A 15,374-nucleotide genomic window follows, 5' to 3' on the forward strand; every position below is an offset into this window, starting at 1 on the left:
CCCGGACCGGGGCACGAACCCGCGTCCCCCGCATCGGCAGGCGGACTCCCAACCACTGCGCCACCAGGGAAGCCCCCAAAGGTTTTTAAATACTTTGTTAGCTTGCTTTTCGACTCAGAAGCCCACCGTGAGCGCTTTTACGGGCGCGCGCGAATCCCGGGAAGGCGCAGGGCCACCCTCCGCCCTCTCTGCTCCCTCTCTTCCTCCCTGGCTGGCTTTCCCTCTCCCTTCTCTCCAGCGCTCAGGATTCGAGGGGGCGAGGGCCAGGCCAGACATTGCTGCTGCTCACAGGTGCTTGGAAGGCTGAGGAATCGGTGTGGCTCCGGGTTCCAGGCAGACTCTCTGTTGATTTGGGCTGTCCTAGCGCATCCCAAGCCTCGCACCCAGCAGTTCCTCTTCAGACACGAAGTCGCCCATCCACATGGTTATGGGGCAGGAGCGGGCAGCTGACACTGTTGGTGGGTTCAGCGTTCTCTCTGGACTGCAGAACAAACGCTCTTCTCGGACGTTCCCTTCGTTTCTCTCCTTTGCTTCTCTCCTCCCTCCAGCTTTTGTGCATGGATTCAGTTGCTGGGTTCAGGGGGGAGGTGAATCATGTGCTGGGGTGACATAAAGGCTGTGAGAGCAAAGCGGTCGAAGTCTCTGACTTCTCCCTTTCTTGCCAAGAGGACGATCTGAACAGGCTCCAGGATGGCTGATGTCTGTGAAAGGGCTCGCAGATACTTGCCATGTACTATTACTGTTGTTATTGGCCTCGCAAGAGTCTGACATGTTGATACAGGTGGTGTGTGCACTGGGGCTGGGAGGGGATCCGATATTGATTTGCAACCTGCAAAGAGCGGACTTCAGTCGTATCCTGCCCCTCATCCTTTCAGCGTGTGCACAAATATTTGCAGACCTGTTGAAGGGCTCAGCCTCGCACCAACCTAGCATTTTTTCACAGCCAAGTGGACCAGCCCCAGCCTGGTGAGGAGGGTGGGGGGAGGGGAGCGACGTGGGGGCAGCCGTGGGGTGATGGGACGGGCTGTATCCCTTCTCGCGGCTGGACAGTTGGCACCGGGGCTGGGCTGCTGTGGCTCCCTGAGTGTTAGTGTTTGGCCAGCTTCCTGTCTCTGGCGGCGTGCTAACAGTTGCCATAGCCACGTGGCACGTGGCAGAGCTTCTCCAACTGGCAGGGCCTGAGCGTCTGCATTTCTCGCAAGCGCCCAAGTGAGGCCAGTGCTGCTGGCTCCCTGGCCTGTATTGCACTTGGAGCAGGGAGGCTGTAAAAAAAGTACCACTGCTTTGGGAACTCCTCCAGGGCTGAGGAAGGAGAGTGCAGCTAAGCCCCTCCTCTGGAGACAGGGTGTGTCGAGGCTGCCCTGGAGTCCGGATTTGCCATTCAAGTGAACCCCGGAGGGATTAGCAGCTGGCCCAGCACTTGGGTGAGACCATCTCCCCCTCCAGGGGGGAGTCCCGGAGGCAGCGCAGATGTTGTGTGAAAATCTGCCACCCTCCTTGCCGAAGGTTGCCCTCTCTCGCCCTCCCACCCCCCTGCTCTGCCTGCCGACTTAAGCAGATCAGCTTTCAGCTCCCTGGGACTCGAAGAGGGCTTTGGATGAAAGAAAAGGCCCGTCCTTAAGAAGCAGAGCGGGAATCCAAGCATGCCTCTCGCCTGCTGCATGCCCAAGAATGCAGGTATTTGGGGTTTGCAGCATTTCCTGGCAAGACAAAGGGGAAGGGGAGCCGGCGTGGGCGGGGCGGGGGGGGGGGGAGGCCGGCCTGATGGGAGAGGGGCTCGCGCTGCAGCAGCGTCCTATTCTGGGGGGAACGAGGAGAAAGCGAGCCCTTTCAGAGGAACAGACGTGAGCAAGGGAGGCCATGCCTGACCCTCAGGGATGACCTTCATGTTTGTGCTCAGCGGCTCCTAAGCTCTGGGAACTTTGGGTTGTTCTTTCTGGCTGGCCAACTTGGCAACTTTGTGTTCCTTCTGAGGTGCTGGACCACTTAAGACAGAGAGGACAAGCCTTTCTTCCTCCTCCTCTTCTGCTCTGACGGCGGCCTGTCTTCCAAGAGGGCCCAGAGGGTATCCCAAGGTGCGGTCAGGGCAGGACTCTCAGGCTCTGGCCTGGGCGGCTGGGGGAGGCTCGGCTCGGCCCCGCGTCCTGCACCGGCTGGCGCTGGGCCTAGCCGGCTGGGCCCTCGCTTCTCCTCCATCACCCCGCCCCCGCTGTCTTGTTGGAACTCCTCAGTATCCTGCCCTCATCCTGAGATCACACACAGAGATTTCTTTCTCTCCCTGCGGCCCCCAGACAGCCCTGAACGGGGAGTCCCCAGACCCAAGTTCCCCAATGTCTAGTTTCTATTCCACCTTCAGTGGCCTTAACCTATTCGGGGCCATCTTGACTTCTTTGGTCCTAAACCCCCCTTCCTGAAAGTTCTTCACTACGTAAGGTCAGCCACCCAGTTGAACCTGTTTGAAAAGTGTTGAACTGTTTGCAGTATTGGTCCTGCACTGTGGTTAGTCCTTCCATTTTAACTCAGGCTCCTGCATGGCAGGGACAGTGCCTTTCTTATATTTCTTCTAGAGACGCCACCACCATCCCCGTCCCGGGGAGCACTCAGCAGGGCAGGGGCGGCGTGATGGCTCAGGCTGGCGCTCTCCTTGGCCCGGCTAAGCCACCTGCGTGCACATTTGCCTCCACTGTCTCTGCGGAGACTGAGGCAGTGCGTGGCCACGCTCTAAGGACCACGCGTTGGCCTAACCACTTCCGGTATGGTCGTCTGCAGCCCTGCTCAGTGACAGTGTTGTTCCGCCCTGCCATCTGACAACACTCCCTCTGAGTTGCTTTGCCAGGTGTGGTGAGGGGGAGGAAACAGGCCTGTGGACCAGGCAGCTTCTGGTGGGCACCACTGAACCCGTGTCAGCTGCTTCAGGGCATCGCGGTTTCCGAATTTGGGGGGGTGGAGAAATTGTTCAATCCGCATCTCAAATATCATATATGCTTACGATAAATAACCATTATTTGATGTGCAGGCCGCACTTCAGGCCAATTCAGTCAGAACCTCTGGGGATGGACCCAGGCATCAGTGCGTTTCTTTAAAAGCTCCCCAGATGGAGTCCAGTGTGTAGCCAGGGTTGAGAACCACTGCCTTAGGTAAGAAGGAAGAAGTTCGCTCCCACTCTAACCCCCACTTTCCCTCAGGGAACCGGGTGAGACAATTCAGGACCTAAATTCACACATTTTCATGAGGATCAGTGGATTCAGGGGAGAGTGAACGGCCAGGTAGTGTTCACCAGGCTGGAAGGACTAAGTAATGGGAGGGGGTGTCAAAGGAATAAGGCCCCTCCAGGTGCCTGCCAGAAGTTTCCAGTCTGTGCTCAAGGAGAAAGATGGGGAAAAGACCTTTAGGACAGCTTGACCCAGTTTTCCTTGGAGACTTGAAGATCCAAGGCACGAGGGTTGCTGGCAGGCCACGGAGGGATGGGGAAGGTTGCAGGGCCACATGGCAGAGGGCTCAAGCTTCTCAGAGCTGCTGGCATTTTGTGAACTTGGCCATCTTCTGGCATTAGTTTCAGCAAGGTCATAGCACCCCCGCCAGCTGCGGACAGCTCACAAGTGGGGAGACCAGGCCCTTAATCAAAGATGCCTCCACGTAGGACTTGGCGGATATTGCATTCAGCACAATAAAAGCTGAGGGGAAAATGACTGCCTTTTGCTTCAACACAAATTTTATTACACCAGGTTTCATTCTAAAAATGTAATAGTTTTGGGTGTGTGTTTATTACATAAACAGTAGAGTTACTCTCGTCTTCCCCATCTTTCAAACCGGAATCTCAAAGAGAGTTTTATTTACTAGATTTAAAGCCATGGAACAGTTGTTTCATACGATTGCCTTATAAGCACAGGAATAATTCAGGGAAAAATAAAACTCTCTGCTTTCTTTCCTGCTCAGCCCCTGCTGAATCTCCCCAACCCAGAGGCAGGCACAGCCATGTGCTGACCATGGTAGATCCTGTAGCTGATAAGCTATACCTGGGTAGACTTCAGTGGGATAGTGTGGTCTTCAGGAGGAGAGGAGAGTGGGACTCAAGCTTCAGGCTCCTGTTGGGTGTCATGGTGGCTTGGGCAGGTGTGAGAACCACTTAAGCTGATCAGGCAAGCTCTTAGGGCCCAGACCCCTACGCCAACCCCTAGTCAGGGGCCAGAGGGCCCAACAGCTATTGCCATTATTTATGCCCCGATCTCTGGGCATTCATATTTACCAGAAGCGAAGCTTTCACATCAGTATGAATGTCAGCTCAGGTCCATTGGTTCGTTCCTGGGAACTCCACATTCAGAGGGAGTGAGGTGTAGACTGCCACCATCTTATGACAAAGTCTGTTTTGTCCATTTTATTGGTGTTTTCCGTTTTTAATTCATTTATCTGGTTTTATATCCACTTACTTGAGATTGTAAACTTTTTTTTTCTATTTCTTAAGTTGAATCCTTAATTTAAGAAATAAATATGAGAATTGATAGCTATAAATTTACCTCAGAGTACAGCTTTGGTAATTTCCATTGGTTTTACTATGTGGGCTCGTTGTTAAGGGTTTCATCCTCTAGCTAGTTAGGTTTTATGAGAGGCAGCATATGGTGTGGGGATGCTTTAGTATCTGCCAGATCTGGATTTGAATCCTTACTCTGCCATTTATCAGTTGTGTGACTTTGGTCAAGTTACAGGATTGCAACTTCCTTATTTCTAAAATAGAGATGGTAAAAATCTGCCTTGTATATTCTTTAAATGAGGATGAAATGAAAGAATGCAGGCAAAGGACTTAGCATAGCTCACCTAGTAACTGCTCCATCCATAGTAGCTATGGATAATAATCCTATTTAAAATAACATGCCTGTGGCACAGGCAAAAGCTTCATGGCTGGGAAGCTGCTCTCCATTTGCATGTCTTAGGCAGAGGGCCAGGACAGTGGGCATCTTTTCTGGATCAACCCACTTATCCTAATGTCCTCCAGAGGCACTAGCAGATGGGACATGAAAATACCAACAGTGTGCCTAGGGAAGGGCATGCAGCCAAGTGTTACACTGGACTGAGCATGCTGAGGCTAGCCAGGAAAAAACTCGGCATAACACAAAAATTCACCGTTGAGAAATTCCTCCACAGTTTCTTAGTCTCTGTCTCTTGTGGAATGTTCCTCAGTAGAATATTTGAGCTGCTCTGTCCCAGACCTGGCTTCTTTCCCGGCTACCCAACTAGATCACTTCCCACTCTGTAAGGGCCTTGACTGCTTGGCATGGCCAGGGCCTTGAAGGAGCAGCATCTCTGTGCAGGGCACCAGGCTTGGCTGTGGGCCTCAGACGTGACTAAGACACTGTTGTGCCCTTGAGCACTTCCAAGTCAGGAGGATACTGACCCGTGCGCACCAGAAAGGCTGGTCACAGTACCTCAGGGCCCAGCCACAGGATGAAGGGAACAACTCTCCCTCGTCGGGTGTGGCATGGCAGGCCAAGTGTAGCCGATGGAGCAGGAGACCTTTGAACTGACTACGTTAGGGTAAATAGGTTAAGGTGTATCAAGTTTTGGGTGGATTTTTGTTTGTGGGGGTTTTTTTTTTGCTTCTTTGCTTGCGTGTTTTGTCTTGTTTTTGAGAACACGATAGAATGAGGTCACTCTGATGATCTTCAAAACTAAAAAAGAAGTACCTAGTTTCTAAAACCAAGTGAAACATCTTTTATAGAGTCAGTATTTTGCAGAAAATCAAAGCCTATTTGCTTGGGATTGATTCTTGCCTTCTCTAAGGCGGGGCGGGAGGGGGTGATGGGGAGGTAGAGGAAATGGTAAGATTAGGGAGGGCTAAGGCTGCAGAAAGCCAGAGCAAGTGTCATCTGCTGTCCACACTCTATGCTGCACAACCCGTCTGTATGTAAACTCACGTGCAAGTTACTTGTCTGTGATTAAGGCAGAATCTTTGGGTCTTCTCTGAAGCTGACCTGTGCTTCTGAATACTCTGTCAGGTAGCCTGGCTCTCTCCCTCCTGGGTGCCTCTTTTTGGGTCAGCAGGGATACTGAGAAAGTCTCCTCTCCTGAGGGATGCTGGCCTTGCATGTGGCTATAACTCACTGACCTTGAGTGTGGTAACAACCACTGGCTCCCAAAATGGCAGAAAGGAGATGTGGAAGGGAATTCATCTCAGCCATATCCTCTCACATCTGAAACACAGGACTGGTTCTTCAGCATCCAGAGGCCAAATGTCAAACACCAATAAGGGGAAAGATGCAAATGTTTCCTCAGCTTTGACGAACTGAGGCCTCCCAGGAATGTTATCTTTGCTCACTTCTGGCCCCCACTCTACAACAGAGCGAGGAAGAGGTTTTGATTTATTCGTAAAGATAGAGTAAATCACTCTTCTCTCACCACCTTGTCGTTGTGTTATGCTTGCCATGGATGGCATTTGGCCTTTAACAACTAGGATCTCCCCCTTCCGTCTAAGTTTTTATCCCTGGAAACCTTCACCAGCAAGATAGAGCTGGATGATTAATTTTGAAATAAGGATGTGCTCGAGAACGGGCCAGGGGCACACATCAACAGCCACAGGGCCCTTGGCTGAAATGGTTAATAAATTACTCATCCCAACTAATGCAGGCCTATAGCTCCTGCTCCGAAAGCCAGAGGTGATGATGGGGGCCACGGGTTTCTGGTACTTTCCACAGCTACCTTGGAAAGCGAGCAAAATGGCCAGCTGGGAGAATTAAGATTAATTGTGTGTTGAATGCTCTTCCTTGAAAAGAAGTTGACTTGTAGCTTTTCTTGATTAGCCTTTTTATTTTTCCCTTCTGCCTCTCTCCTCACGGCATTTACTTGCTTCTGCTGCTGCCGCTGCTTCTTTTTTTTTTTTTTTACACTAAAGACATCATGGGCAAGAAGAGGAGATTTTATTTTGAAGAACAATGATCACATTAACAAGGTGACAGCAGATAAGCTAAAAGTCACTCCATTTTCTGCTGGGGAAAAATGTGCTTTGCCGCCAAATCACATCCGCTTCTCTTCGTCTCCTTTTAGAGGAGGGTGGCTGGCCCAGCCACTCGTGGACTCAAAAGAAATCACTGGCAGATAAGATACACCCTTGATTCATATAAGAAGAGAAGCTTTTGAGTTCATTGATAAAAAATGACTTCCTTTCCTGTTCCACAGCATTCTTGTGGCTGGAACTCTGCACAACGGTGACATTTCTCTACCCTTGGTCCAGAGTAGCAAGAAGAAAATAACTGTGAAATTTGAAACTTGGTAAAAGGCGAAAATGCAACTCATTGCAGTTTAATAGATATCTAGGCCTGGATCAGACTCTGTAGGTACAGAATCTCCCTACATCCTGCCCTATACTGGGGGCAAAACTGAGGACTCACCCTACCTTTAAGGTATTGTAGCCACATCCAAAGACCCAACCAGCACTCAGTGAAAGAGCAGTCAAACCAAACTGGTGTATGACTACGAGTCCAAGCATGTCTATTAAAAAACAAACAAACAAACAAACAAACAAACAAACAAACCAAGCTTCAGAATGATTGAAGAGAAAGTGAATGAGGGATGGAGGAGGTGAAGAGGGAAAGGGCAGGAGGCTCCCTGAAGGAGGTGAGATTTACTTTGATGGATTGGTAGGAATTTGTTGGCCAGGAGAAGCATTCCAGGGTCATAGCTCTCTAAGCTGAGGTTCCTTCGGCAAAATCTCCTAGGCTTGTTGTGAAGACTGAATGATGTAATGAAAATAAAGCACAGAGCACAGTGCTTGGCACATGATAAGGACTGAATACCTGTTTGCTGTCGTCATCAACATCATCATCCGGAGATGGTGTCATGAGTAAAACTTGCAGGGTCCTTCCTAGGGAAGGGAGGCTGTTAGAGGTCCTTTTCCCTCTCATTTTACCCGTTTTTCTGAGCCTTGACTCTCATCTTTAATATCTTGGCAGACTTTGGTCAATATTAGTTCACCTCTGGCAAAATGAAAGCAGATTCGACCAAGTATCAACAGATGTTTTTAACGCTACTCCATTTCTCAATATAACACCTTATACCGTGGTTTATAATTTCAGTAGTGGGTGGATATTTGCGTGGAGGCATAAATATAAAACCAATGGCTTATGCTAGCATTTCTCTTGGGTCTTTGTTTTCAACAACTCATTTCAGCAACTTCAAAAAATATTCACTCGATATTTTTTTTCTTCTAATCTGTTTATCCTCCTGTGGTTTCATTTGGGTCACCAAGGAAAGGTATTTCTGGAAAGAAGCAATGAAACTTATTTCTTCTAAAGTTTAGCAGATACAATAGAAGGCTAAGTATTTTGCATCATAAACGATTAATATAATGTTTTTGAGAGGGGTCTGGCCATTGACATTGGGGGCTGAGGAGATTTGGGGCCCAGAGGTTGGGGAAAACCAGGGTGCTAATATTAAAAGTCATTTAATGACCCCTTATTGTGTGCTCTGTCACAGTCGCTCCTCATCACAACCGTCTGAGGCAGGCACAATTATGCTCGTTCCCTAGATGAGGAAAATGAGGCTTAGAGTATTTACATAACCTGCCCAAGATTACAGCTCAGACGATACAGAGCCAGGACTTGGACGCAAGTCTGTCTGGTTCCAAAGCCCAGGCTTTTTACCACCAGCTTATACTGCCTGTAAGGATTTGAAAATAATGACTCCGGAGTAAGTGTGGGAGTGACATTTTCAGGTTATCAATACAGGTTAAGAGTTAAAAGGTGTGCTACGGCTTACGCTACAGTCTCTGCTTAGGTCATCCAAAGTGAAGGAAACTTAGTTTTTATTTGAAGGAGCAAAAACCGATCCGCAGAGATGGCCCCGACCAAAATATGAGACTGTGAGCTGAGGTGTCAGACAAGGGACAGAACCAGTAGTGTCCCGTGTCTTCAGAAAACAAGAGTGGAGTAGGTAAGGCCTTTGACTTTCTCTTTCAGTTCCTAAGCTAGTTAACTTGGCTGCCTGTAACTGATGTATTTATTACCCAGCATTGTTTATCAGTGACATGTTGTCCAAATATTCATTTCCTAGGAGAGGGTTGTAAATGTCTTCTGGAATCATAAAAGGTGAGGGATTAACAAGTGCTAGAGGTGGTGGCAGGTCAAGGAGTTACAATGCAGGGTTTCCCACACCGCTGCTTGCAAGTGTCAGCAGTTCAGATGTTGTTTCTCAGAGGTGCGAAAGGGGATAGTCTGTCCTCTGATGTCCCGACTTCAGCGACCCAGTGAAGGTGTCTGCAGGGATTACACTTTATCTCATTCAAAGTTTTTGAGCTAAGTAACAAGTAGCAGGTACGATTACAGCTCTTCCTGGAGTTGCAAAAATCTGATTGTAAATGTCTCCCTTCTACACTTGGCCATCTTCATACCATCATCTGCTTTCCCAGAGTTCCCAAGGCCACTTGCTCTGGATAGCTACCCAGCTGCTCTGTGCTGACAGCACTACCTGTTGATTAGAACAGAGAACCCCTGGACTCATCATCGTTTCTAGCACTTTGAGATGAAAATGCATGTGTCTCTGAAGTTCCCTACACCAGCCGGGAGTTTCAGCCGTGCAAAACTGTTTGCATTTTCTCATCACATCACACTGTCTCACACACCCCCAGGCCGGTATACACTGTTCCCTCCCTAGAATGTTTTTGTGACCAGTTTCATCCTAGTCCGTTTGGAAGCCTTGGCTTAAGCATCACCTTCCTTGGGAAGCCCTTCCAGAAATTGCCCAGGGGGATTTTGACATCTCCCCTTCTGTAGCCCGTATGCTCTGCATGCCTATATTTTAGTGGTGCTTCCAAGGGCAGGCAGAGGATGAACCAGTACCCCTGAGGTGGAGATGGAGACGGGTAGACTCGGGTATGGCCCAAAGCAGCCTTCCAGAGATCTTTAAGATTTCTTTGTAATTGTATGCATCTATAAAATCTGCACTATTCTCTACATTGTTTAATATAAAACAATCTCCCCCCAAACAATTATTGAGTAGAACTAGTGGTCCAGGAAGATTCCCCACATTTATCCTGTGGCTTCCTGAACCCTCAGACACAACACACTGTATCTCGGGAGTATGTGTAAGTCCCTCTGAAAACCGTGTATAGCACAGTGTCTTTCTAGTCGGCTGTTCTGTGAGCTTCTTCAGAGCAGGGACTAGGTCTTTCATCTCTGCTATAATATTTATAAGATTTTAGATACTCAAAAAATTTTTCTTGAATGAGTGACTCTTTCTAGTGATCTTGGGCATAATAAAGAACCAGTGTTATTAATCCTCAAAGAGATAAGACACTCCAGTTGTAGACCCCAAGGTCTCCGTCAGCCCAGTATTCTGTCTAGTTATTCTTGCATTTCATTGGGCACTGGCATTTAAGATTAATTTTAAAGACCATCTTCTGGAGTTATGTTAACATCTATTCACCACCATGTTACCGGTATTGTTTTCCACTCTTGTTCATGGCACATGCATATTTCCCCAGCAATACTGTGGAAGAAAGAAGCCTCGATGGGCAAACTTGGAACTCTAAATGCTATTTGTCACTTCTTTTCCATGGGAAAATTTGTCTTGAATTAAAAAGAAAAACTTAGAGATGAACTCTGGAACACTCCGAGGCTGGAGACTGACTGTATTCAAGCTTCTGTTATAAACAGAAGCTTACTATGGGCTTACTGCCCGTAGCCTGAGGGAAGGGGAAGGAGGCCTAAAGCCAGAGTCACAAAGTGACATCCAGAATCACTGGAGTGGTCAGGGATGACCTCAGATTGGTCCTTCCTTCAGGTCTCTCGGGTTCTACCAGCATCATCATTGGGCTACTTTGGATGTGTAACGTACGTCCCAGGAAGCCAGAAACATTCATTCTTACACATCCTACTGACATTTGCATCTGTATGATCGTAAAACTCTTGTTTCTCTCAGGTTCAGACAAATGAACACCTGAAGCATCTATTATCTCTCCTTTAAAAAAAATTTTAAAAATCTTAAGTTTCTTAATAAATATTTGAGTAAAGGAGCTCCTCTGTGCAAAGCAACTTTCAACACATGATCCATTTATTAGGAAATTATTCTTCAGAAACTTCCCACTGGTACCCTTCCTTCTTTAGAAATCAGTTACTCTTCGTAGGAATGAAACACCCTGCAAGAAGAGGCCAAACTATGCCTCAATTGTCCTCTGTGTCACACTCCAGCTGGCTTCTCTAGTGTAGCTTCTGGTACATCATAGGGAGTGCACCCGGTCATTTCTCTTTCTGTTGTTCAACTTGACCCCATCCTTAAATGAAGAAACCTTCCCTCCCAGTTGGGCACGTAATAACTATTTTTGTTTCCTCTGATCTGGATGTTTCAGTTCTGATGCCACCTGGAAGGCAACTCATGGAGGTCCCAGCCCAGAGCCTAAATCCATGTTCTTAAACTGGGCAAAGCTTTTGGGAAGCAGGGTCAGAGCCTGAACTGGGAGAAGCTTCAAACACTGTTACAGAGAAGGTTTTGTTTTTTTTTAAGTTCATAAAGTTTCTCAGTAAAACATCCCCTTTCCTGGAACATAATTAGTACGTGTTGAACCACAAATGTAGAAAAATCATTGAGGGTACAGACCAACATATGTTCACAGAGCTACAAAGAAGGTTTCTTTCTTTCTCCTTTTCCTTTATATGCTCCTTATAAAACCTTGCCAGAGTCAACTAACAGGGACCCCTTTTCATCACATACACTTTTTCCCAAGAAGTAAAATAAACTAATTCATCCACTCAGCACTGTAAATACCAAATGAAAAAACCATAGGTGTATAGATGTAAATACTGCCTCTGTAATTGTTTTTTGTGTTTGTATAACTGGAGGGCGCCGAGAGAAAGAAAAATTATTCAAAGTTCAAAGGTTCCCAGGTTTACTAAGAAAATTAGAAAAGAAAAAAAAAGCCCAAGCATCCACATGTGAAGATAGCTGAATAATCAACTCATATGTTACGTTCCAGCATTTTCTTCAAAAGAAACGGCTTTTTTTTTTTTTTTTTTTTTTTTTTTTGCGACGCGCGGGCCTCTCACCGTTGTGGCCTCTCCCGTTGCGGAGCACGGGCTCCGGACGCGCAGGCTCAGCGGCCACGGCTCACGGGCCCAGCCTAAAGTAAATTAATTCATCCACTCAGCACTGTAAATACCAAATGAAAAAACCATAGGTGTATAGATGTAAATACTGCCTCTGTAATTGTTTTTTGTGTTTGTATAACTGGAGGGCGCCGAGAGAAAGAAAAATTATTCAAAGTTCAAAGGTTCCCAGGTTTACTAAGAAAATTAGAAAAGAAAAAAAAAGCCCAAGCATCCACATGTGAAGATAGCTGAATAATCAACTCATATGTTACGTTCCAGCATTTTCTTCAAAAGAAACGGCTTTTTTTTTTTTTTTTTTTTTTTTTTTTGCGACGCGCGGGCCTCTCACCGTTGTGGCCTCTCCCGTTGCGGAGCACGGGCTCCGGACGCGCAGGCTCAGCGGCCATGGCTCACGGGCCCAGCCGCTCCGCGGCACGTGGGATCCTCCCGGACCGGGGCACGAACCCGTGTCCCCTGCAGCGGCAGGCGGACTCTCACACTGCGCCACCAGGGAAGCCCTTCTTTTTTTCCTTTTGAGGGTCTCCATCTGTAAGTTTCCCAGGTGTGTGGGAAGGAGAAGGGTATGCATCTCTTTCCCCTGCCCGCCTGTGTCTTTGGATACCCTATCTTCTTAAGAAGACAGCCATGACCGTTGTTGTTGAATATTACAAAACTGACACCGCACCCTAATACACTGTAGTTCTTCTTGTTCCAGGGCGTTACTCCTCTTTTCCCCTGAGGGGGTTCTGGGGTTGAACACATCCTCTCTCCTTCACTTTCTTCTACCCACTGATCGACTCTTGAGGGTGGCTCTGGGCCACTCCCCTTGGCGAGTCTTTTCCCCAAATCACGTGACCCAACGTCAGCCTGACAAGCCCAGGACTGAGGAGGGAAGGTGGGTTTCTGGGACTGAAGGCTATTCATAGGAAGCGTCTCTGAACTGGCATTTTCACGGGATGAGAGTGCCCTGATAAATGAGATGATGTGAAGACTTTGAGCTATGGCAGTATTTGGACCCACCAAAAAGAAATTCGTTTTTTTTAAGAAGGTTTTAGTTTATTGATATCTGCACTTAAATGAACAATTCTCAACCCTTATATCTGTTTTGACAAGTGGTTAAAAATTGAATGAACTTCCTCAGTTGGTCTTTTCTGTGTCACAAAACACCCCAGTATTTAGTGGCTTAAAATTTAATGGGTGGTCCTTCTGGTTGAGCCCTGCAGGGCTTGCTTATGTGTCTGTAGTCACTCGGTTGGCACTAGCTGCCCTAGGGTGGCCTCATTCACATGTGTGGTGGTTAGCAGGCTATGGGTCAGAGTGAGGGGGAAAGTGGACCCCATGTGTCTCATCAGCCAACAGAATAGCCTAGCCCAGCCTTCTTCACAGAGTGGCAGTAAGCCTGGGTAGGCACCAAGATCAGCAGAAGTAGAAGTTAGAACACATCTTGAGGCCTAGGCTCAGAACAGGTTCAGTGTCACTTCCACTACATTCTGTTGGCCAAATTAAGTCACGAGGCCTGCTCAGATTCAGGGTGGAGAAATAGATTCCACCTTTTGATGGGAAGAGCAAATTTAAAAATTTGCAATTTTTAAAATATATAAATTAAAATGGATTTGGAGTCCATATATATGTGTTAGCATACGGTATTTGTTTTCCTCTTTCTGACTTACTTCACTCTGTATGACAGACTCCAGGTCCATCCACCTCACTACAAATAACTCAGTTTCGTTTCTTTTTATGGCTGAGTCATATTCCATTGTATATATGTGCCGCATCTTCTTTATCCATTCTTCTCTCGATGGACGCTTAGGTTGTTTCCATGTCCTGGCTATTGTAAACAGTGCTGCAGTGAACATTGTAGTACATGACTCTGTTTGAATTATGGTTTTCTCAGGGTATGTGCCCAGAACCTAGGGGCAGGACAGGAATAAAGATGCAGACGTAGAGAATGGACCTGAGGACGTGGGGAGGGGGAAGGGTAAGCTGGGACGAAGTGAGAGAGTGGCACGGACATATATACACTCCCAAATGTAAAGTAGATAGCTAGTGGGAAGCAGCCGCATGGCACAGGGAGATCAGCTCCGTGCTCTGTGACCACCTAGAGGGGTGGGATTGTTGTACAGCAGAAACTAACACAACATTGTAAAGCAGTTATACTCCAATAAAGATGTTTTAAAAAAATGGATTTAGAGTTCTTCCACTAATAAGGTAGCTCTCACCTGCATTCAAATAGACTTTGTGAGTGGGACAGAAGGGGCAGGAATTGCCCGTGGCCATGACAATGAGTGATCCGTGTAAATACTATCTACCATGTGGGTCATGGTGTTAAAAGATTGTGAACAGCTCTCCAAAAGGCAGTGTGGTGAGGTGGAAGGAGCATGAACCTTGGAATCAGACAGATCCAAGTTCAAACTCCCATCTCCCCAACTTTTAGCCGGATGGCCTTGGACAAGTTACTTAACCTCTCTAAGCATCAGCTTCCTCAACCATAACCTCTCTAAGCATCAACTTCCTCAACCCTAAAACAGGAATAGTAATAGCTAAGGCATAGGGCTGTTGTGAGGATTAAATGAGATTATGGTATAACACCCAGTACATAGTAAAGAGCCATTTCATGCTCGTTTCCTTCCCCATCCCCTTAATTTTTTGAAATTCCTATGCAGTGGATGTAGTAACTTCTACTTAGAATCAAAGCTGCCCAGTTGCCTTCTCTGCCAGCTACCAGTTTTTCTTTTTCCACATACTGTATATTTTAGAGAGATGACCGTGATACAGTATTTTTCAACCTGGGATCTTGGCAGTATTTGTAAGCATAAGCTTACAGCTAACAGTTCCAAGACAATTCTTAGTTTTGGTGCTACAAATTATTTCACATTTTTGAATTGTGCACAGGTTGGTTTTCTTTATGGTCTGGATATGCTGAGGAATTCTGGAAACTCACCTTCAGAAAAGAAGGCTTTGAAATGATGATGGGAATGATGTTCTCTCAGAAAGGATGCATCTACATTGGATAAAGCTTGCAAACATCTAGGAGCTCTAAATAGTGAGGTTGGTCTTTGGGGGCTTAAAGCAGGCCAGATTGGGCAAAACCTGTGCTTCTCTGATGCGTTCCACGGGGCTCCATTTTGGCTAAATCATCATAATTCCCATCAAGACAGCACAGAATGATAATGGTTTTATTTATTATTTTATATGCATTGCCAGTATATGCAAAGCTTTATAGCTTGCCATAAATCGAGAGGGATTATCACAGCTGTTACTTATTTTAACAGGTCACAATACAGTAGTTGATGCCAGATGGTTTTG

At 47.0% G+C, this 15,374-nt stretch overlaps 1 protein-coding gene across 3 annotated transcripts in view; it reads left to right on the forward strand.

The window, feature by feature from the left end:
* Positions 1-15,374, forward strand: part of NHS (NHS actin remodeling regulator) — a 350,056-nt gene that overhangs the window by 237,801 nt on the left and 96,881 nt on the right. The window contains exon 1 of one of the 3 annotated variants that reach the window (XM_007105864.4): positions 1,350-1,677. The exons of the other annotated variants lie outside the window; for them this stretch is intronic. Within the exon in view, the coding sequence (XP_007105926.2) occupies positions 1,644-1,677 (34 nt within the window). The 5' untranslated portion in view covers positions 1,350-1,643. Of the gene's footprint in view, positions 1-1,349; positions 1,678-15,374 lie in introns of those variants that run through there. 3 annotated transcript variants of the gene reach the window in all.

This window comes from Physeter macrocephalus, chromosome 21 (assembly GCF_002837175.3).
Source record: "Physeter macrocephalus isolate SW-GA chromosome 21, ASM283717v5, whole genome shotgun sequence".
Classification (NCBI taxonomy): domain Eukaryota; kingdom Metazoa; phylum Chordata; class Mammalia; order Artiodactyla; family Physeteridae; genus Physeter; species Physeter macrocephalus.